The sequence below is a fragment of the Xiphias gladius genome, chromosome 20 (genome assembly GCF_016859285.1).
Source record: "Xiphias gladius isolate SHS-SW01 ecotype Sanya breed wild chromosome 20, ASM1685928v1, whole genome shotgun sequence".
Classification (NCBI taxonomy): domain Eukaryota; kingdom Metazoa; phylum Chordata; class Actinopteri; order Istiophoriformes; family Xiphiidae; genus Xiphias; species Xiphias gladius.
This window is the reverse complement of record NC_053419.1, coordinates 20,800,065-20,821,638: the sequence shown is the minus strand read 5'-3', so window position 1 is coordinate 20,821,638 and position 21,574 is coordinate 20,800,065. Positions and strand designations below refer to the sequence as shown.

The 21,574-nt window shown below is 43.1% G+C and overlaps 3 protein-coding genes across 8 annotated transcripts in view; 1 reads left to right on the top strand and 2 right to left on the bottom strand.

Annotated features, from left to right (window-relative positions):
• Positions 1 to 5,301, bottom strand: part of erbin (erbb2 interacting protein) — a 47,865-nt gene extending 42,564 nt beyond the window's left edge. The window contains exon 1 of the mRNA XM_040158091.1: positions 4,984 to 5,301. The gene's annotated coding sequence lies outside the window, so the exon portion shown is untranslated. The remainder of the gene's footprint in view (positions 1 to 4,983) is intronic.
• A 575-nt stretch (positions 5,302 to 5,876) lies between these two features.
• nln (neurolysin (metallopeptidase M3 family)) lies at positions 5,877 to 13,478 on the bottom strand. 3 transcript variants are annotated; one of them, XM_040156531.1, is made up of 13 exons: positions 13,452 to 13,478; positions 12,569 to 12,804; positions 11,776 to 11,924; positions 11,226 to 11,330; positions 10,818 to 10,920; positions 10,565 to 10,725; positions 9,507 to 9,642; positions 8,519 to 8,885; positions 8,090 to 8,291; positions 7,794 to 7,980; positions 7,533 to 7,661; positions 7,169 to 7,305; positions 5,877 to 7,070 (listed from the first exon to the last, which is right to left on the bottom strand). In XM_040156531.1, the coding sequence occupies exons 2-13, from the start codon at positions 12,795 to 12,797 to the stop codon at positions 6,918 to 6,920; spliced, it is 2,058 nt and encodes a 685-aa protein (XP_040012465.1). In that variant the 5' UTR covers positions 12,798 to 12,804; positions 13,452 to 13,478; the 3' UTR covers positions 5,877 to 6,917. The 3 variants fall into 3 exon arrangements, with proteins under 3 accessions (XP_040012465.1, XP_040012463.1, XP_040012464.1); XM_040156529.1 differs by lacking the exon at positions 13,452 to 13,478 and adding an exon at positions 13,315 to 13,434; XM_040156530.1 differs by lacking the exon at positions 13,452 to 13,478 and adding an exon at positions 13,243 to 13,293.
• A 93-nt stretch (positions 13,479 to 13,571) lies between these two features.
• sgtb (small glutamine rich tetratricopeptide repeat co-chaperone beta) lies at positions 13,572 to 21,375 on the top strand. Of its 4 annotated transcripts, none has more exons than XM_040156597.1 (12): positions 13,572 to 13,704; positions 16,144 to 16,256; positions 16,684 to 16,787; positions 17,402 to 17,477; positions 17,981 to 18,080; positions 18,331 to 18,435; positions 18,523 to 18,661; positions 18,797 to 18,859; positions 19,383 to 19,420; positions 19,544 to 19,627; positions 20,303 to 20,423; positions 20,520 to 20,653. In XM_040156597.1, exons 2-11 carry the CDS (start codon positions 16,157 to 16,159, stop codon positions 20,412 to 20,414), a joined length of 921 nt encoding a protein of 306 aa, XP_040012531.1. In that variant the 5' UTR covers positions 13,572 to 13,704; positions 16,144 to 16,156; the 3' UTR covers positions 20,415 to 20,423; positions 20,520 to 20,653. The 4 variants fall into 4 exon arrangements, with proteins under 4 accessions (XP_040012531.1, XP_040012532.1, XP_040012530.1 ...); XM_040156598.1 differs by having other exon boundaries at positions 20,545 to 20,644; XM_040156596.1 differs by lacking the exon at positions 20,303 to 20,423 and having other exon boundaries at positions 20,545 to 21,375.
• The last annotated feature ends 199 nt before the right edge of the window (positions 21,376 to 21,574 follow it).

Below are 21,574 nucleotides of genomic sequence, written 5' to 3'. Positions count from 1 at the left end.
AGGCCAGCATGTCAAATGTTATGTAAATTTACACTTTTCCATAAAATGTGTCAATGAGTCAAAATACAGACTCACTAAACTTGTTATAGACCATCCGTCTGCTGTATGAAAGGCCTTCATTGTACTTATCAGGCTATCAATTCAATCCTGATATCTATGTTAAGTCAATAAGTGTACATTCCCTGCTCTTTGTTAAGCCAGTTTTAATGGCCAGCGGGCAACGGACCAAGAAAGAAAACAGAAATCTATAGACGTAGGCCCTCTCTCTGACTGATTTATCGTTATGAAAAACAAAGTGGTCTTTAAAATGTTGCTGATCCCACAAGCTTTCCTGAGCTTGTGAATCAAAAATCACCTGCCACGAGTGTGGTGACAAAATGAATTCTAAATCAGAGTAGAAATTTCTTGTCTGAATGAGTAACATTAGGAAGAAAAATGGTGAAATGACACAAGCAATCGATGTATCTTCAAGAACAACCACAACAAATGTGTCTCTTAAAGACCATTCAAATCTGTTACAAAGAAGTGTGTCAGTGCTCTTTATACAGCCTGTGTACGTCATAGGGACTGATACATTGCCATTAATTATTAATATCAGCTCGGGACATCCCTACTCTGAATATAGCCTGCTCTAGATAGAGTTAGTTGTGCTGCTTCAGTTAGCATGGCAATCTATACCCTTATGAAGTGAGCGCCACTGTGGTCTCACATTTAACATTAGCTGACCTATCCTCTGTCATCATCAGAAGGCACATGCAAATTCATAAAATCTTTGCAGATGCTTGGTAACACTTGTCGTCACAAGACAACGATAAAATACCTGCACACTGCCACCTAATTCCCAAGTCTTCTTTTAATCCACATGGACATGAAACCGGTTTGACTACAAATAGTATTCCTCGGGCGGCTGACTACTCCCATGACCTTGCTTCATCACCCTTCCAACGTCAAGACTATAGTCACTGCTGGCAATTGAATCATCCGTTGTTTCGCACTCTGCTGCATGCTTTCACCTGATTCAAGGAGTAGGACAAGCACTTCTCGGCAGCCAAACACTCTGTCCCATCACCGCCCCCTGCAGAGAGTCAGAGGGCTCATGGAAAAATCGATGGAAAGACCCAAAGGCTCACAGAAAACCACTACACAGACAAACTTCTACCCAACCCAGTCAGAGCACATGCACAAATTTTACTAATACTGTGAACAAAGATGTTGCAAAAGTTCAAAAACTGAAACTGTATGCAGAGTGGATTTCTGTAGAATTAGTTGGCTGAAAATGTCAACTCCATGTTTACTCTCTCTCTGTTGTAGCCAAACTGGAATAGATGTGACACAAACCAGAAATGGAGGGGGTGGGTACTGTCTTCAAACCATTGACTTCTAAAGCAAAAACGTATGACCACATGGATGAGAAAAATGCCAGTTACATTTTCAACACTAGGCACAGGACGCTCAGACTTATATGATAACATTTGTGAAAGACCATTACACTGCAGATTTTGGGGACTGAACTTAAAATCATTGAAATGGATTACCTAGGTGGTTCTCCACCAAACATCATCTGATAGATATGTTAAAATGGAGCTTCCAGTAGCGCAAACGTGTCCCCATCTCCACAATGAGGCACGGGTTCCCACATGTTGAGAATTTATTTATGGTGGTATGTTGTTTATTTAAAACAAATTGCATTAATAAATAATAAGTATTAATTGATGAATAGATCCGTAAATTTCACTAGCAATTGGAGAGCTAACACTTAGAAAGCTCTCAGAAGCTAACCCATTAATTGAAAGTCAATGTAAAACACGCAACACCTTGCTCTTCTTCCACAAGAAGAAAGAGGCCACAGCTGATAACACGGCAAAAACGAATTCAAACGACTTGCAAAATGTTCCTCTCTCTTTTTAAAAAAAAAAAAAAGAAAAAAGGACAAACAAACAAATAATAAACCTTAAATGAGGTAAATCCATTTAAGTGCACCAACTAAATACATGCTATCTCCATGGAAAACAGTGATGCCAACCTGAAAACCATCTCATGGTAACCTATTAAGACACAGCCTTAATTATACTGAAGCTTTTGCTGAAAAGAAAAAAAGACATGAAGGAAATTTGGACTGGCAATAGTTTTTTTCCCTCGACTCTGCCAAACAGCAAACCAAACTGTGAAACAAAGACTCAGTCGCCTGGCATCGGCTCACTTCCTAACTTTAAAAATTTTTCTCACAGGTTTGTTCGCTATCACAAAACATTAACCTGCAATTTGTCAATGTCACACGAGTGTTTAGTCATTAATCATGGTTTCTTCGATCCATGTCAACAACTTCATTGTTTACATGTTGATCAAACATATTTTTCTTTCCTATTCACCACAAAGGTAGAAAATGCATATGAATCTGTTCAAGGCTAGATTTGCTGAATTTGGGAGAGGAAATGTGCACTTGTATGGTGTACACAAGTAGGAATATTAAGAGTAGAAGATTGAAGAAGAAAAAAAAAAAAAAAAGCTTTCCTATCTTGTATAAAGTGTCATTAGATAAATACACCTGCAGTGGCAGTGAAACTCAAACAATACACTTGCTCAAAGAACCGTGTTAGGAATTGTTCTAATTAAACTAATTAAAAAAAAAAAAAAAAGGAAATCCCACCCTTCTAACCCTCTTATAAAATCAAACCGTTTTTCTCTCTTCAACTGAATTTACAGTTCAGGATGATCACTCACTGTGACCTGTTTCAACAGGAATTACATCAACTTCAAGAAGTAAAGACACCATTTCATTAGGTTTTTAAATGTACTGCGACCAAAGAAAACCAATGATCAGTGTAGAATTGCTGAGCAAGACAGTCTGGAGCTGTTTAAAAGAAAAAAAAAGAAAAAGAAAAAAAGGGTTTAACCTGGGTTGACCTAAGCCTAATCCTTCAAGAGTTTTATTTGTCCAACCCAAAGCATGATACAGAGATATGGGAAAAATTCACTATTGAAGCATTATGGAGCATTGGTTATTATGCAGCCAGAGTAACATTTTTTGGTGTCTAATGAAGATAAGGAAACATGGCTTTGCTGCGCTTGTCGAAGCCTATTGTCGAATCTTTGCTTTCTTTTGGTCTCCAAGTAGCACAACAAATAGCTGGGCAAATGTATCTCTAACAGCACTACTTTGGCACTAGCGTGAGAAAAGAGCAGTATTGTGAAGGGCTTTTGGTAGAGTGAACTTTATCCCCGATTCTAGATAAGGTCTGTTGTGTATGATCACATGTAGAACTTGATAAATGAACCAACACTGGATTTCAACACCTCAGTGAAGACATACCACTATAATAAGACTGCATGTCCCTCTGATTCATGCAGTTGATATATATATTGAAGATGATTTTGATTTTAATTAAATGAATGATCAAAAACTGCAATGTGGAAAGGTGGGCACAAGAAGAATGCAACAGCATATGCATATAGCTTGGGGAAATGACCCAAAATGCTGGACGCACTGAAAATTACAATATACATACCACCTGTCAATATATCACCAATACCTGGGTAATAATCAACAAACAGCTGGCTACCAGCTCTTAGATTATGGGCCAACTACAATGATAAATGGAAGCTGACAGGTCCCAGTCTTTGTTTACATTATTATTATTATTATTACAGCAAGGATGACCTTTGAAGGCTGATCAGACACCATATTTGATTTACTACGTGGCAATGCAGGCCATCAAATTCAAGGTCTGACTTTTAAAAGGCAGTAGAAGCCTTCTCTGTGTTCCAGCAAGCAGGCTGGAGGACATCCACCTGCCCTACTGTTTAAGTACATGCAGTGTTTGTATCTTCCCATGCTAAATGATGTTCTCTCTTTGGCAACATAAAGCGGGGTGCATCCTGTCAGTTTCCAGGGTTAGTTCGGCCGGGTCAAGTTTATATTGTATTACAATGTCAGATAATCTGCAGAGATGCATAAATATGTCTCACTCAGTTTACAATCTGTATGGGTTTACAGATTAGCTACTCAACCGAGATGGACAAGGTGTACACTGCAAGCATAATGTGATGCTTGCCATTGGTGTTGTCAGTACCACAAAGCCTTCAGGTCGCTCACAAAAAAAAAAAAAAAAAGATACCACCACATACGTGCTGCTGTTTTCACCTGAACGTTGTCTGCGTCATGGTTTCCTGAGATTTCTCTGCGCTGCTTCTCTTTTGACAGCATTTCCCTGAGAGGTGACTCACAAAAACACTATAACAAAAACAAGTCGAAGGGTATGGATGGACCTGTTAAATTTCTTTAAAAAAAAAAAAAAAAAAAAAAAAAGAAGAAGAAAAAAAAAACAAAAAACCAAGAGATCATATCCGCATCTATCTGAAATCTTAGAGGATTAAATTACACTGGAGTTAAGTGGGGGACGGTAATCTGATTAGTGAAGCGGTGAGAAAATGAAAACGCCGATATGTTGAGTGCACGCCACACTAATCCTTCGTCCGTCGAGGCGCTGAAGGTGCTCCGCAACAAAAGATGCGGCTGCTGCTGCTGCTGCGGTGCAGCTGTTGCGTTCAATGACACTGGAAATGGCAGCAGAATTATGTGCATGTTATCGATTTATGCCTTTTCAATGTATGACACTGCGATGCATTGGATGTTCGGTTGATTTCAGAAAGACAAGAGCCAGTCGAGCAACACTGAAAATATGTAGCCATGTACAGCTGTTGATGGTGAAATACAGACAGCTGCTGAAAGCGTCTCGTTGCCGTCACAAACCCGCTATTGTATCATAACCCGAATGTGGTCACAACCGGTAATAAACAGGCCGCGTTCATACGGGGCTGTAATTTTAGTAATTCCACCGTCAAAGCTGACTGAATTAGCGTAACGACTCGGAGAGCATCAGGACGGGACCCTCAGCGCTACGCTTGCAGCTAGCGGCAACGTTAGCATGCTGTATGGGGGCCCCACAGACCGTAGCAGTAACTTGCACAAACAAAGAGACTTACCTAAGTTAATGTCGAGTCAGGTGTCTCCTATGATGATGTCCGGGTTATGGGCGAGGCGGTACTATCGAAAAAATACTTCGAGAAGTGGACATTAGCTAGCTTTAGGGATTTTCCTGACGGTAGTTCCGTGGGGTTTCGCTAGTGTTAGCAGCTAGCTAATGTTGTTCACTTAAAGAGCAAGTCGAAGCTGGCCCAGTACACAGTCTCCTCAGCGAGCCGTCCTCAAGTTGCTCAGCGTTGTCGTCCCCGCTTGTTTTCACACTTAAAAAGTATTTATCTTCCAGATGTTACTCAAACAAACCAACCGAATGAGAAGGTAAGAGCAAAAAACCAAAAACCAAAAAAAAAAAAAACAAACAGAAGAAAAAAGTCTTTACTTGCTAAGACTTAATGACACGGAGCATTTAAAAAAAAAAAAAAAAAAAAAAAAAAATCCAAAATGTCCACGACATTCAGCAAGGAAATACAAAAGGCAAAAATGCGTACGACCTCCGACGGAGCGAAACCTTTTCCTCTGAAGTGTGCCGCACCCAGATGTTTTCACTCATAATTTCCTCTCGTTTAATCATTTGCGGTGCACGCAGCCTTGGCCGAGTCGGGTTACGCTACATCCAGGCTTGTTAGGGAGCGTGAAAGGCGGTGGGTTTCTTCTCCGCGACCTCTGCGCCTGCATGTAGGAGGAGTGGGGCTGTCCGCCAGAAGTCGCTTTTTCCAGCCACCCCCCGAGCCCCCGGTGGTGGTGATGCTGCTCTCGCTATCTCGCCCGACACTTTCGGCCTATCTCCCGCCCCCCAGGCCGCTGGCTCGACGACATTTATTCTCCTTTCCGATTAGAGCCGGGATAGGTATTCGCAGGGACCACAGACAACGAGTGTGCAGACCAGACAAAAAAATAAAAATAAAAATAAGACATTTTATTCAACCCATCTACACGTATCCAGGAAGCACAGTTTACAACAACTTCACCATTGGCGGCAGTAAAAGCACAGGAGAAAGGATTTCATTTTATTCAAGTAAAGAAAATAGTCACGCCAGTGATTAAATTCAATGTTTCTTTACCGTATTAAACTCATAAACCGGCCTTTGCCACTCTGGTGGCGCCCCCTGGTGTAAATATATAACTTTTTCCACTTGCAGGAGAATTGTCATCAAAAAAACATGCAAACCCCCTTCTTCCAAAATATGTCAATAAACACATTTTCCTCATCATTTTTTTTCTTTTGGGAAGAGAGATTGTGGGGATGTCTCAGAGGTGCTTCATTACACGAGCCTTAATGTCTTTAAAGCTGGGGGCTGTGATTTTTTTTTTTCCAGTCTATATCATGTAGCCATGCACAATGAGGTTTTGTGAGCCAGTTTGCCTGAATACATTTCAAAGCATCCATTACTGTATGTAAGGCCTAGTGGTTTTAACATTTCAAATCTTTTTTTCAGCTTCTACCTGTGGGACAGATGTTACTTGTAAATGTGACGTGTTGTCTGCACCAACCTCAGGGGTTTGCAAAATAGGACTGGGGCTGGAACTAACAAACTAACAATTATTTTCATTATTTCATTACATATTTCATTATTTTGGTTAATAAATTAACAATTAATTGTATTGACCGATTTAGGTCAATACAATTTCAGGAAAAAAATGGAATAAGCAGTGACAACTTCCCAGAGTCCAATGTCTTTAAACGTCTTGTTTTGTCCCACCAACAGTCCAAAACCTAAGGATATTATATTCTAACTGAATATTTTGAGTTTGCAGTTATTATAAAACCGAGAAAAAAGCGAATCCTCACGTTGGAGAAGCTGCAAGTAGAGACATCGAATACAAAACCCTAAACACCGTCAAGCGCAAAGTCGTTTTTCTACTGACATGGACCTGCAGCCAGACATTTAGAAATCTACCCAGGTCTGATGAAATGACTCTTAAAGGCTGTAACAAATTAAGAGGTTTGTGTTTCCGGTGACTTTGTCAGTCCCTTGCATTGAAAGAAGGCATCCTGGCACGGTGCACGTCCGAGGAAGGATTCCAGCATGTCCCTTCCATCCACAGAGCCACCAGCTTCCAGAATCACCCTTCTGTACTCCTTTCCAACCTGCGTTAAGGCACCGATGCACTGTTAAAGACATTTTCCTACCAAAAACGGGATGAATAATAACAATCTAATGTCTAAAGGTAACCTATCAGACCAACCTTTGGATTCATAATGCCCTCCTTTTTAAAACGACTGAAAAAAATGTCCATGGAATAGACTTCACTCCACAGATAGCTGTAGTACTGACCATCATATCCTCCAGCCAAGTGGCTGAAACTGGCAGTCATGTTGGTGCCTGCAGAGAACAAATCTTTGTCATCATATTAAAATGGTCTCTTGTTACAAATCACGGACCTAGGTCCCAAAAAGAAAGGGCATTTGTTGTATTTTAAATCTAACAATCTAGGTATTTATCCCTTCTCACAGGAGACAACAGAATACTTTGTGAACGCATTCTCTGCATGCATGCTAAATAGCAAACACCCGCCTCGCCCGACCACTGACGCTAATGTTGCAACTGACCTGGTGTAGCAGGAATACCCAGGATGTCCTGGCAGTGCTTTGCAAACACCGCAGCTGTATCTGCACCAGGGCCGGTGTGTAGTGACTGGTCCACTTTGCTGAGGACCACCTGGCGCAGGTTCATCAGACCTGAGGGGGCATAAACATTGTCATTGTGAGCATGTTAGCATGCTGACAGGTCAACGCATCAACAGAGACTTGATCTGTGCTAAGAGATTAAATTATCTTTATTTTGAGAGGGGGGGGGTTCAAGTGTCAGACCAGTGTTGGCTACTCTGGAGGCAATCAGCTTGTCGAGCAGACTGTCTGGGATTGGGCTGCCGTCCTTGTAGTGGCGAGACATTCTTCTCAGAGGCTCCTTCTCCCAGACCCAGTTCTCGAGCATCTGCGAGGGCACCTCCACAAAGTCCGTCTCCACCAGGGTTCCACTGAATTCTGAAAAAGTGGCCTGACACACAAACAGCAAGAGTTCAGGCTCTCTCGTTCTAATTAAAAAACACCATACACAGTACGCAACTATAATAAGAACTGCTGGTAGCATACACACAGTGGCCTACCTTAGAGCAGAGCTCGTGCATTACATGACCAAACTCGTGGAAATAAGTCTCCACTTCATGGTGCTGGAGGAGAGAGGGCCAGCCTTTTCTGGGTCTGGTAAAGTTGGCCACCATGGCCGCCACCGGAAGCCTGCGTTTTCCATCAGGTCCTCTGCAGCCAGGCTGGAGCCCAAAGCAGGCTGCATGGCCATACTTTCCTTCCCTGGTGGAAGTTAAGGTTGCAATGTCACACAGTGAGGCTGAATTCTGAACGTTACCATGAATGGCAGTCACTGAATGCTTCAATCTTATTATTATTATTATTATTATTATTATTCCCCTTTAGTTTTCTGTGATGCTGCATAAACTAATCTTACCACACACATTTTCATGCATGGAGGGCTATGAGGAAGATTTTTCTGTCTATACAAGAAGCGACACGTTGTCTACCTGGGATGCAAGTCCAGGTAGAACCGGCCAATCTCCTCCCCCGTGTCGGTGTCGCGGGCCGAATAAAGCTTGACATTTTCATGCCACACGTGGGCATGTTCCACCTCTGCGAATGTGAGACCCAGCAGCTCCTGGTAAATACCAAACAGTCCCTCTGTCACCACATCCAGCGGGAAATACTCAATCAGTTTGTCCTTGTTCACCGCAAACTTGCACTGCTCCACTTGATTCATGTAGTAGGGCAAGTCCCAGGCATTGATCTGTCCGTCAAACTGGTAGCCCTTCATCAAGCACTCCCTCTTTTTTAGTGCAAGGATATATTTCCTCTCCTTGATTCCAATGGGCTTCAGTGTTTCATAGAATGTATCTGTAAAGTGGGAAAAAAGATTGACACACAGTTCAAGACGTACAGTGTGTTTTTTTTCATAACCTCATGTCATTTCATGTCTTTTTTTCCTAGATGTCTCATCTGAAAGCACAAAGTCTTCTTCCCTTCTCACGTACGACAGATCAGAGCGGGATATTTTTAAACCTACAACAGTTACGGCAGGATTTTTTTTCTTCTAGACCAATCACACAACTCACGACTCCCACTATTCAATTCTGTGCATCCTTATAAATTGTCACTTCTACACAGAGGTTATACTAAAGTCCAGTTTTGCAGAATAACAACAAGAAACTGGCCACACACACCTAACCCCTTCCATATGACCACGTGTGCCACCTGCTTTCACGAGCCGTAAACTACTGTATGTTACGCTGCCTAAAGGAGGCACTTTGTGAGACATGCGCCACGTTACATGCGACAGGCATGGGTGTCACATTTCTCTCCTCTAGTTGAGTCTGTTTCTACTCTCCCATCCATCTGTCCAGTAAAGTTTATTTTTCTACTGCAAAGCCGTTACCAGCTGGCGTGAGGCCTCATCCTAAATGACACAGAATGTTTGTGTGCGAGCGCATGTGCCCGAGCCGTTCGAAGCGGTCATACCTAGAAAGTCAGACACATTGCTTGCATTCTTGGCCATGTTAATTTCCAGCACATAGTTTGCATGGCTGCTGTAACCAAGTAAGTCTGCGACCTTTGCCCTCAGCCGTACCAACCGTTCAAGGATCGCTGTGTTTACCTGGAAAAAAAGAGAGGCTGTAGAATAAGATGTGCAGATCGGCCAATGTAAACAATGATCACATTTTACAAAATATCTAATGAGGCTCATTAAAGTTATAACCATTAAGATTTCAGTCCCGGTTGATTTTGGTGACACCTGTGGTCACCGGTGGTATCAGCAAGTGAGGTTTGACACTACAGGGTCCAGAATTCTGGGGGCGGAAACACTTCTTGAGCAGCTACTTTGTCAGATATACAGCAGAGCAGAGCGACTGGTGTATCGGTTTACAGTGCAGCCAAGAAAAAACTCCTATTTAAGGAGTTTTAAGACTGATCTGCTGTCAACAAATGCCAAAAGTTGACATACGAATTTTCCTGAACGGTTGCTGTTGGTGCTTATTTTCGTAACAAATACGTTTCCCGTGACTGCTTCACGATAAAAGCCACCTTGTGTTTTTGCCAGTTCAACACCTTTAATGTGAACTAGCAGCAGTAGGAGAATCTCTGTTTTGCATTCGTAGTAGTTTAATTCAGGTCTGATACGGCCCTAAGAGAGGGAGTAGTGAACAGGAGGCTGTTATCGTTAAGATTAAAAAACTGTATCACTGGATACATACATGCATCTTTTTCTCTGAATTCCTCGTGTGTAGGTTGTTAATTTGAACCCCGCACAGGAGTGGCACACTCTGACAATGGAAACTTCAATATAAAGAGGTAATTACTGAATGTAAACAATTCGAATGGCTACTGCTGGAAAAAAAATAATAAAAAAATCTAAATTGGGTTTTGATATTTAAAACATACTGACTTGAAAGTAACACCATTATTTCTCCAAATAGGGCTGCAGGTGCATATGCACCAACTGTAGTGCGAAACAGACGGGACTTGCTGTGGTCCGGAAAAGTGCAGGATACGCAGATTTATTATCAGACTCTACTTACCTCTTTACACCTGCTGTGAAAAGCGGTTTCCATCTTCCTCCTGGTCTCAGGATTGTGACACCTCTTAATCAGGGGGTAGTAATGGGGATATTCCAGTGTCACTTTATACTGCCCATTCGCTGTCTTGTCCAGTCCATTGAGATAAGTATCAGCTAGCCCACCTTAACAGAAGAGGACAACGCCGTAAGGACAAAATAGTCAAAGCATATGAATAATACCAGACGGTCCATCAGACTATGTTTTATAAGCTTACCCAATTCGTGCTCAGAAAAAACAAGAAACGTATTGTCCTCGTTCAGATTCTTGTTAAACTCTATGGAGAGTTCACTAATAAGCTTGGACATTCTTTTTATTTCCTTGAGAGAGAAAACAAGCGCATGTGATTTCCAGGATGTGATATTCATCATTCAAGAACAATGACCAGAATTTGTAAATCAAAATGTAAACAGAAGAGTGGCCCACAATCAAACTACAAAACACAAGACTGGCACCTGCTATCACTTCAAAAATGACTGATCTGTCTTATAATGCACAAACTAACAGCAGAAACCAAAATTTGAGTTAAGGATGCATTTTGATTCTATTAATGCTAAAATGTACTTTTTTCCAATATGAAATATTAACAAAAACAGAATTGCAAACCGCTCATGTACTGCATTACCTCTTGTATGTCTTTAGACAGGTGCAGTCCTCTCCGCTTGCCCAATGTAACGAGTCTGTCTAAGAATCTCTTTTCTTCAGGTGAAAGGTTGTCTCGGAGCTTTTTCTGTCACAACATAACCACAGAAGACAAACGCGCTGCTTCATATGGGCAAAAATTCAGAGCATTTTGGTAAATGTGTTCACCTATCAGTCCTGTGCGGAATAACATTCGCTGCGACAGTTCAAATTTCTTTCCCGGGCTTAAAAAAGAGCCAGTGATGGGATCGTAGTTTAAGACATAGTATCACTGATCTTAACATGAAACTGGCATAAAATGTGGAAATAAACCTATCATCGGCATAGTTAGCTTGATAAACAGATCAAATCTTCACATTCTAGAGTTAATTAGCTTCAAATCCACATCTTTCTTGGTTAAGATTACTTTAGCACCTCATTTATTGTCATCACGGACTAGCGGCCTGATTAAAGGACAGTTCTTACATCAAACCTCCCCGTCCTCATGTTGTGAGCGATGTGTGTATTTTAAGTGGACGTGACGTGAGGCGTACCTGCAAGGCGGTAATTCGCTGGAACACGTCCTCCCTCATGCTTATCTCCACATCAAACTCAGACAGTTTTTTGTCTGCCTCTGTGCTCGCCGACCGAACCTCCTTAGAGGGACAAACGTACTGGGGGAAATCGAGAATATGGCGTGACGCTGGGGGAACAGAATAAACACAGAGGACGCACTGAATCGTAACGGAGATTTGAGCAAATTTCACAAATTTTATAAAGAAAAACAGCCTGATACGTTTCTTAAAAGGTAAGGCAGGTGTCAACATATAGTTTTCCAGTCAGTAAATTTCACGAAAAAAAAAACTAAAATTGTTAAATAGTTTCCGATTTCCCTGCCCTCTCTGTGGCACTCCTCATGAGGACAAAAATCTTTAAAAACATGTTAAAATGTTTTTTGTTTGTTTTAAAAAAAAATAGACCCAGTAATTCAATAAGCTGGGCACTGTAGCTTTTTAGCAAACTTCGTTCAAACAGAACTAAATAGTGCATTTGTCGGGGACTATTTTCAGCTGCGGATGAATACACGTTTGTTGCTTTCACGGCACCAAGGAGATATGAGGGATGGGCTCAAAATAAACTATAGTGGCCGCTCATCATCTTGCATCCGTGAGGCTCAGCGATCAGTTTTTGGACAACAGCGGAGGTCTATGAGGTGGAGGAATAAGACACACCAGGCACTGGGTGAAAACGCTTGTCATCAGCATTGACTCATTGCTACTTTTGGCCCTTTCACGGGATTTGATGAGGGCGAGAAAAATGCAGAATATCACCTTTTAAAAAACTTACATGCGTAATCCAGTTTGGCATTAGCCAAGGCTCTCAGGGTGTTTTCAACAGAGACACTTTCTATGTTCAGAGATCCGATGTCATCGTAGACCTTCTTCACCCTGTCGATCAGGCTGTCCGTCGCGGCCCTGATCTCATCTGGAGACAGGTCCCATCCCAGTGTGTTTCTCTTGCCTGCTGCCTGAGAGCAGTCTCTGGCACACATCACAGAGCCATTCTGGATGGTCATTCTCACGCTGTAAAAGAAATATTCCACTTAATTTCAAAGCTTAAATTAAGGGCTATTACATTTCCTACCAACACTGAGCGACTGGACATAACAGGTGGCACTACTATAAGGCCTTAAATTCTTCAAGGTCACACTTGAAACCTGCTCTGCGTTTTTTTTACCCCCCCCCCGCTAAGCGCTGCGCTGACCTTTTCCCCACGTCCACTCGGTTTACGGCTTCATGGCCTGGCAGCGGAAGCCATTCAAAACAGGACCATAAAAAACAAGCGTGGAATAAATCCTAAGGCAGCTGTGAAGAACCGCAGCCACAACCCGCAAACAGCTCAGTTACTTCCCAGTATCATTTTTAATATCCCTTTTTTTTATTACATTTTTATTATTATTATCATTGTTAGTAGCATGTCGATCACCAGGTGTGCGTGGAAAGGAAACACACAGCACTTACGAGTTATGAGTGCAGGACTCAAGTGTCGCCCAGGTGTTAGATAAAGAGCAGCGTACCTCTACCGGAGCCTACCTGCAGAGCGTGCGGCTGACTGCAACTCTTAGCGCACACATGCCGGCGGTTTCATGCGTTTGTGTCCGCGCGCAGAACACACTTTTTTTTTTTTTTTTAATTTATGATTTTTTTTTTTTTTTTTTGGCTCCTCTTACTGTACTCTGACTCAGTCCCACTGGCGGCAGCGGCAACAGCAGCAGCGGTCCCGGCTCTGCCTCTCTCGCGTGTGCAGAACGCTTCTTATTTCCGCTGTCAACGCGCAGGCGCCGCGGAGGAAGAGGCGGCGGAGGAGGAGGAAGAGGAAGAGCAGGAGCAGGAGCAGGAGCAGGAGGAGGAGGAGGAGGATACCTTCAATCCGACACAAGTCCTCATGACGCGGTAGCGGCAGACAGCTGGATAAGAGCTCAGGTAGGTGGGCGGGGGTGGTGGTGTCGGTGTCGAGGGTGGAGGTCTGTGGGGGGGGGGGACTCTGAATAGCATCCTTTGACACAATGTTATTTATAAACTGGCTATCGTGGGGGGCTTTGCGGGGATCCGAGGCTGACCTTTGTTTCCTCCCCTCGCGTTGTCTCGCTGGCCCCTTTGACGACAGGATGGTGACGGTTTCGACCGGCATCGCGCAGGCTGCGCAGCCGAGCCTCCGATGTGCGGACGCGCATTAGCAAGGACCAGAGAGGCTCCTTAGAAATCACACGCAGCTAATTCAACCAGTGTCACCGGGTGGATTAGCTTCAATAAGCTGTATTTCTTTTTCATTTAAAAGAAAAACACCACACATATATGCACACGTATTTACATACGTGTAAAGCCTGTATAGTGAATGACAACACCTCTCGGGTCCCATTGTGGTATTACATCACAGCTCCTGCATCACTGCATGTACGTGTGTCAACACACACTTGAGGGAGGAGTAGCGGTGCTGGCCGGACCCCAATGAACATAACAACGCATGGCTGCAGCACGTGATGGGAAAATATGAGGCAATGTTTTTTGTGTCTCGCGAACACCCCCCCACCTTTTTTTTTACCCCCCCCACACACACACACAAATTACAGCAAACGTGACGTGTTTATTTATTTATTTATTTTTACCCCCTGCACTATGGAACTGCCTTGGTCAGCCATTCAAAAGGGAGATAAAAACAAACTGCAACTGTAGCCTGCCTTTTAGTGCTCCTTATTATTATTATTATTATTATTAGAATCTCATCCTCCTGTGAGTTGTCTTGGAAACAAGAGCCAAGTGCCAGCGTCAGCATTATTTCTTGTAGCCCTTGTTGTGATTTGTAATGGATACTGGTTGTTGTCGTTGTTTGCAATAGATAATAACATGGCTGGATTGACCTGTCGGGGGAACCCACCCACCCGGGGGCAAAAATTTGCTGTTGGGCCCCTGCTATAGTCATGTGATTAACACTACCGTATTTGGGGGTATGTTCCGTGAGAGCGCAGGGCCCGTCTCCACGGACGGACCATAAAATGATCTAAACCTGCAGGGTTTGCCCTAATTGATCGTACATTAGTGGTTCAAATTCCTTGACAGTGAATTAAATTACCGGTCATCAATTGACACGCAGGGAGTCTGGGACTTTTGGGGCATGCGGGCTGTGGCCCACTTGATAATAAGGACATAATAATCCAAGACTTTGTTATAGGACCACAGTTCACGTGGCTGAGTGAGATGTGACGACATTTAAGGAAAGGATGAAAACCTCAATGTAAACACGTATTATACCGTATAGATCACACTGTAATCCTGTCCAGGGATTGTAACACTTTGAAATAAGGATACAAAACATAGGCTTAACTAGTGCATGAATAATACGTGATTCATCATGACTTATTGCCTGAATTAAAGGCCCCACAAACATATTTTCTCAATGAGCTTCTTGCTACGAGTGATGGACTCCAACATGAATACACCGTTTTGTGCCAACGTTTGAACAGGTAGAACACCCACCCTTCATAAAAAAAATAGTATAATTAGAAAAAAAACCTTGATTTCTGCTTATTTAGTCATGAATATTCAATGTAACAGACAAATACTTTGACGCCAAGTTTTCAAAGACTTTAATACAAAGAGCTTCACGAATTCATGTCGCTCAGCAATAACAACGGGTCAAGACACTATGGGTTGACGTGATTAGTCGGCACTTAATGGATCGTCAATTAACGACTGTTAACTTCATACATTAATTTACATCTTGTGCCACCAAATTAGCTGGAGACCAGTCACATAGAAAGGGGCCATCTGTGAGTATTTGATCAGTCACTCTGAAAGCAGAGCAGCCCCTATATCTACGTGTTACTGCCTGACACAACGGCGTCTGTTCGTGTCACACTTACAAGCCGGGGGCTAGAATTAAGATCGTGTTTTAGTGTAGCACAGAAGAGAAGGGGTGCACTAAAACCAAAACATCTGGCTGGTGCCGGTTGACAGATCCAAGGGGGAGGCTAGACAGCCATGTCTGAGCTCAGGTCAGCATTGAACATTGTAGCGAAGGAAGACAGAGAAGCGGGGAATTAATGTTGTGTCAGGAATCTGACTGTGACTCGTCAACATAACAAGAGATTGCTTCTGTTGGGCGAAGGGTCACGGAGCAACATGTAGACGGTAGATCTGTGTTGACTGATCACAAAAGCTCACAGTGACTCGACCATTTCAGTTCATGTAAAATCCTGCATCAACCCGTGCATTGAATCACCAGGAGTCATGTGTTAGCGATGCATTACTGAAGCACGTGTTCTGTACCCTTATTACAGAGTGTCACCCGATGAATTAACCGTATAGTCACTGATGTGTGGGTGTCTCTCTGTCTGTCTCCAAACAACTTCCTGTGCCCAACAGTTTCTAGGTAAAAATGGCAGTGGAGAAACGCTTGGCATTCTCTATCGTGCAGTTCCTACGAGATCAAACACATTGCGGCGCTTTGAATTCTGATGAGCAGGAGAGCCTGGAAGGTGGGTGGACTCACCGTGCCCCTCAAGCCTCGGACAAGCACCTCCGCAAAAGCATAGGACGCTGCTCCCGTCCCGTCCTGTCCATTTCAGAATTAACTTAATACCTGGTCTTAGTTCGCTGTCTCAACGTGGAGAGGATAAACAGGAGCAGGCTTTATCATCAAAAAAGAATCACAAGTGACTAGAAATCAGGTTATGATGTGCAGTGTGTGTGTGTGTGTGTGTGTGTGTGTGTGTGTGTTTCATCCGGTATGAAAGATGGACAGGACAGTGGAAATGCCTCACTCTGAATGTGCAGCCAAATTCTGACCAACCATCATAACACTGTTAACTCCAAGACAGTTTGTTTAGCTGTTACCTTTAAAAAAAAATCTCAATCAATCTCATCAAAATGATCCTGTCGTATTTCACCGATCCCCCACTACAGTTGCGATACAGTGTTTGGAGACCACCTTTAAGATCAGCTCCAGCGACTGCCATCTTGCTGTGCCACAGCCTCTGACAGAGATATTCCTCAATTCCCTGCTCAAGGTGGGTACTGCTCAGTACATGGGAGCGAGGACAAGGGCGCGGTCTTGTGTTTATTTGTGTGGTATATAAGTATATAGCACGAACCCTCGCCACAGCGTCTGTAGCCCGAGCTAGTTTCCGATGCCCGTGGAACAGCACAAAGCACGAAACCCAACGAGAATCACAAACAATTTACATGATGATACAATAAAACAGAGTAAAACGACAAGTTTTTGGATCCCAGTCATGATCCATCTTGAATTCTTTTGAGCAAAGACGTCAACATGTTGATTAACTAAAACAGAAAAAGCTATTGGTCCAAATGAGGATTTAGGAACCGTACCAAACTTTGGATAAACATTTTATTATTACATATAATACTGCATACAACCTTAGCTACTCAGCCTTTACATCGTCGGGATGTGTGAAAATAATATTACGGATGGTTGTCTCACCAGAGCACCAGAATGGTCCGTGTTAATGTTATTGGTTACATCTGTGCTTTTCCTGCAAGCAAGTCAAAATGGCCACCATAAGAAAGGTCTGCTGAATACTATACAGTCTCCGTTTGTCCTGGGTTAGCTTCACTCTGAAGAAAACGACGTCAGTGATTCCTCTCTTTTGCGTTTGCTCAGAATGACAACCTCACCATGCCAGAGACCTCCCCAACCCCAGAAGACATCGAGCGAGCCGAGCAGCTTAAGAATGAAGGTAACGCTAAAGCTCTCAGTGGACGTCTGGTCCTAGCAGAAGTTTTTTGCATGTCGTAGTAGGAAGAACCCAGGTGTAGATTTACCTGCATTTGCATTTGAGGGTAAAGGGAGCAGAGCGGGGACAGTTGCACAAGAGCTGATCCGTGCGGTACTGAATGTGCCTCAGATGTCTCTCAGTGGACTAAATTTGTAAGCTGATACACTGCCTTGATTAACCCACGAGTAAAAGTACACTTTCACGGCTACGGGTAGATACTTTGTTTAGAGAGCTCAGGCCTCGTGGAGCTCTGCAGCTGCTTCCACAGTGTGGAATGACTTTATTGTCTGTTATTATTCCGGTATTCTAATGTTTTCTCAGTCTTTTACCACGGCCCTGACTATCTCTCAGCACTGAGAGATATGGATCCATTATATCCAAATTATATCCATTTCTTGTCCATCTTTGACCCTGGTGTTGTAACCACAGTCCTTCCAGTATTGTTTTTTTGTTTTTTGTTTAAGGGAACAATCATATGAAGGAAGAGAACTACAGATGTGCGGTGGAGTGCTACACGAAGGCCATTGATCTGGACCTAAGAAACGCTGTGTACTACTGCAATAGGTATTTACATCCACGTGATCTCACACCGTCGTCGTCCTGAGCCACACTTTGTTCTGCTATTGCGACAGATCTTTACACGACGGCACACGGTAGACAGGCAGAGATGAGTGGGAACAGATGTTGTTAGGTAGCTGCTGGCGAAGTAGCGAACTCGATCTCTTGCTGGGTCACTATGTATCTAAACGTGATTAAACCAGCCCGCGATAAAGGTATGCATTGGGGTCTCAATAGAAGACTTTTTTTTTTTCAGGGCCGCAGCTCACAGTAAACTGGGAAATTATACGGAGGCAACTGGTGACTGCGAGAGAGCCATCGGGATCGATCCTACCTACAGTAAAGCTTACGGACGGATGGGGTGAGTTTGATTTCATTTACTATTAAAGCCAGTTTGGAGCTTTGGAGCTCCAAAATAAATGTCTCTCCCTCTCCTTTGTGGCTCCAGGTTGGCTTTGACAGCCATGAACAAGTATCCAGAGGCAATCTCTTACTTTAAGAAAGCTCTGGTGTTAGACCCCGAGAATGACACCTACAAATCCAACCTGAAGATTGCAGAGCAGAAGCAAAAAGAAGCAACCAGCCCAGTAAGTGCATTTTCCCGTGAGCCCTTATTTTGTTATGTAACATAATGTATATCCCATTAAAGCTCAGACACAGTACACTGTATTATGTCGCCATGGTCGTCCTGACCTTGTTCTGTCTATGAATGTGTGTCACAGATAGCAGCTGGACTGGGATTTGACATGGCTAGTTTAATCAACAACCCTGCCTTCATTAGCATGGTAAGCACATGGCTCCTAATATGAGCCCCGTACATGAAACTCCTGGCTGTGCAATAATAACAACAGAGGTTATCAGCTGCTCCTGAAACCTACCGTTTGTTGCCGGAGACAGGTGTCGTATGCCCGCTTTGTCTCTGGCGAGGTTAGGCCAAACATTTTTTTTTTCCCTAATCAGTCCCACGAGTGGCAGTTAGCCCCCGAAAATCAACCGGAGTCATTGCATAGTGGAAAGGACCTTGTGTGGGCATGGAGAAATCCTGTCTTGTTAAACGATGACACATGGGAACGCCTGCCAGGCCAAGAATGCCTCTGCAAGCATGCCAGAGTTTTTTATTGCTGCAACAATCACAAGACACATCTAAATCAGATCCCTGCTTAGGTCCGTTCAGGGCCCGGAGAACCAGATCGTAGATAGTCTTTTTCTCACGGAAAAATTGCCAATGTAGTCACTAATAAATCATCCTTTAAATACATGTGGGAGAGAGAGAGACGCGATAGATTTCAGCTTCGTTTCTTTTTACAGGCTGCGAGCGTGATGCAGAACCAACAAGTGCAACAGCTGTAAGTGTCAAACTGAATCGATGATTTAGCGTAGCTTTAAAGTGAAGTGTGAAGTGCAGTTTGGAAACAAACGCTGAGCATAATGTCCTCTGACTCGCTGTCACTGTGTCACTGTGTGGTCAGGATGTCAGGAATGATGTCCAACGCAGTCGGGGGTCCAGCAGCAGGTGTGGGCGGACTGTCAGACATTTCCAGCTTGATTGAAGCGTAAGCACACTCAACTCAAAAATAAAAGCATTGTTGGATTTACGCTGTTACAACGTCACGTTGTGGTTTTGCATGGGATTAAGTCATGGACTGTTCTAGTGCCAGAAAACAGTACAACCAACAAGGTGTCATTTTTACATAGATTTTTTTACATTCCTTTTTTTCAATCGATCTCGTAAAGAAAGCAAATGATATTTCCCAAAATGTCAATCTGTTCCTTGATAATGTGGCATTATTTCACCTTTCTGAAACAAAGTCATATGGCCAAATTATACCAAAGGTGCACAATTTAACTCTGGCATCAAATGGAGAAAATATGATTCGGGAAAAGCATTTTTCAAATTTATGTTGCAGGTGGAGACAGGCAGAAATAGTCCGTGTAATTAACCTTTAAACTAGTGCCCAAACAAAGATGCCCAGACAGACACATTTTGATAATGTTTTATCCCAGGAGACCCAGCACGAGAAGCTTTTTATTATTTCTGATTAAGTATCACCAGTGTGAGGAGGTGATAGGATCAGAGATGTCTCACCACGTTCTCTCGGAGGGGGGACTCCTGTTATTGTACTGTCTATTAAATAACGAGCTATTTCTCATCTGGCTCGGTGTGAGCTGTTTGCCCTGGTAGAACGCGATGTAGCCGCTGAACAGCGCTTGCCTCGTCTCTCTGTCAGGGGGCAACAGTTTGCTCAGCAGATCCAGCAGCAGAACCCAGAGCTGATCGAGCAGTTAAGGAACCACATCCGGAGCCGCTCCTTCAGCGGTAGCGCCGAGGAGCACTCATGATCTACTCGGGTACCTTTAAGTTAAAACCAAAACCCCTAGCTAACCGCACTGTCTGTAAAAAATTGAATACTTTTGTATCACTAACATGGATTATTTTTATTACAGCCGTCATGTTTTTTTTCCCCCCAAGGAAGGGCAACCATATGGCGCGATTACAATCTCTACACCCATTTCTTAAAGTCCCCGGCAGAGCTGGAATGAAGAGACGAGGATGGGGTCGAAGGCACTTTACTGTAACTCAAGGCTCTGTAGTGGAGAGACGAGGGGCCTGGAGACCGGACCACGAAATGACGCATCCCACATATACAGGGCAAAACATATTGTGAACACCTAATCATAAAAAAGAGCCAAGAACGCGTTCAGCCTACTGACAGGACATGAGTAAATTCTTTCCTCAGAGCTTTTACTGCAGAGACCGTGTTTTATATGCGCTGAAAATACTGCCCTCGTCATGTTATGAGTTAAGGATCCTTCTGTCTAGTCGTGATAAATAGAGGGTAGGGGAGGAATGTACTTTTACAGCATTGCAGGGACCATCTCAGCTTTTTCTCACACAATACACATAGGACATCAGGTTTAGCTTGTTTATATTGCATCTTGTGTAATATTATTTTTGTAGACGGAACACGCTCTCACTTGTGTATTGGGTGATATAGGCCACTCGGTCCTTGATCATGTAGGACTCTCATCACTGCTTTTCAATGACTACTACTTAACTTTTGATTAAGACAACTGTGTTATTGTATAGCAGTGTTTGCAGCCTGCATTATGTTGTTATTGCACTTTAGCAAAACTAACTGTCCCCCCTTTAAGCCTATTTAATTGTTCGTTAACTAGTAACAACATATTCAGATTGTTCATTTTGCATGCTCTTACATCTGGTATTTGAGATCAGATGCTTTACGGAAACAAATAGGTATGCTAGGGCAGCACAATGTTTTGTTTCAAACCTGCAAATAAATGTCTTGACAATGATCAATTATTCACACTCGTGCTCGTGTTTTTGCCTTTGTGTCATTATTAACCGACATCTGTCATGTTAAATAATTTCGTGAAGTGGTGGGCAATGCTCATAGCCACGTGAGCTCCCAGAGGTTCTGGCAGTTTGCCAGTCTTGCACTTTAACCAGAATGTTTACGTTCTTTTCACTAGGAAAGTCA

Coding starts and splice junctions, on each gene's coding strand:
- nln (XM_040156529.1), bottom strand. CDS start 13,355: ATGTGTGCGCTAAGAGTTGCAGTCAGCCGCACGCTCTGCAG. Junction 12,805..13,314: donor GTCAGCCGCACGCTCTGCAG/GTAGGCTCCGGT, acceptor TTTCTTTTACAG/CGTGAGAATGACCATCCAGA. Junction 10,726..10,817: donor TTTTTCTGAGCACGAATTGG/GTAAGCTTATAA, acceptor TCTTCTGTTAAG/GTGGGCTAGCTGATACTTAT.
- sgtb (XM_040156596.1), top strand. CDS start 16,157: ATGGCAGTGGAGAAACGCTTGGCATTCTCTATCGTGCAGTTCCTACGA. Junction 16,788..17,401: donor TCCTCAATTCCCTGCTCAAG/GTGGGTACTGCT, acceptor GCGTTTGCTCAG/AATGACAACCTCACCATGCC. Junction 19,421..19,543: donor AACCAACAAGTGCAACAGCT/GTAAGTGTCAAA, acceptor CTGTGTGGTCAG/GATGTCAGGAATGATGTCCA.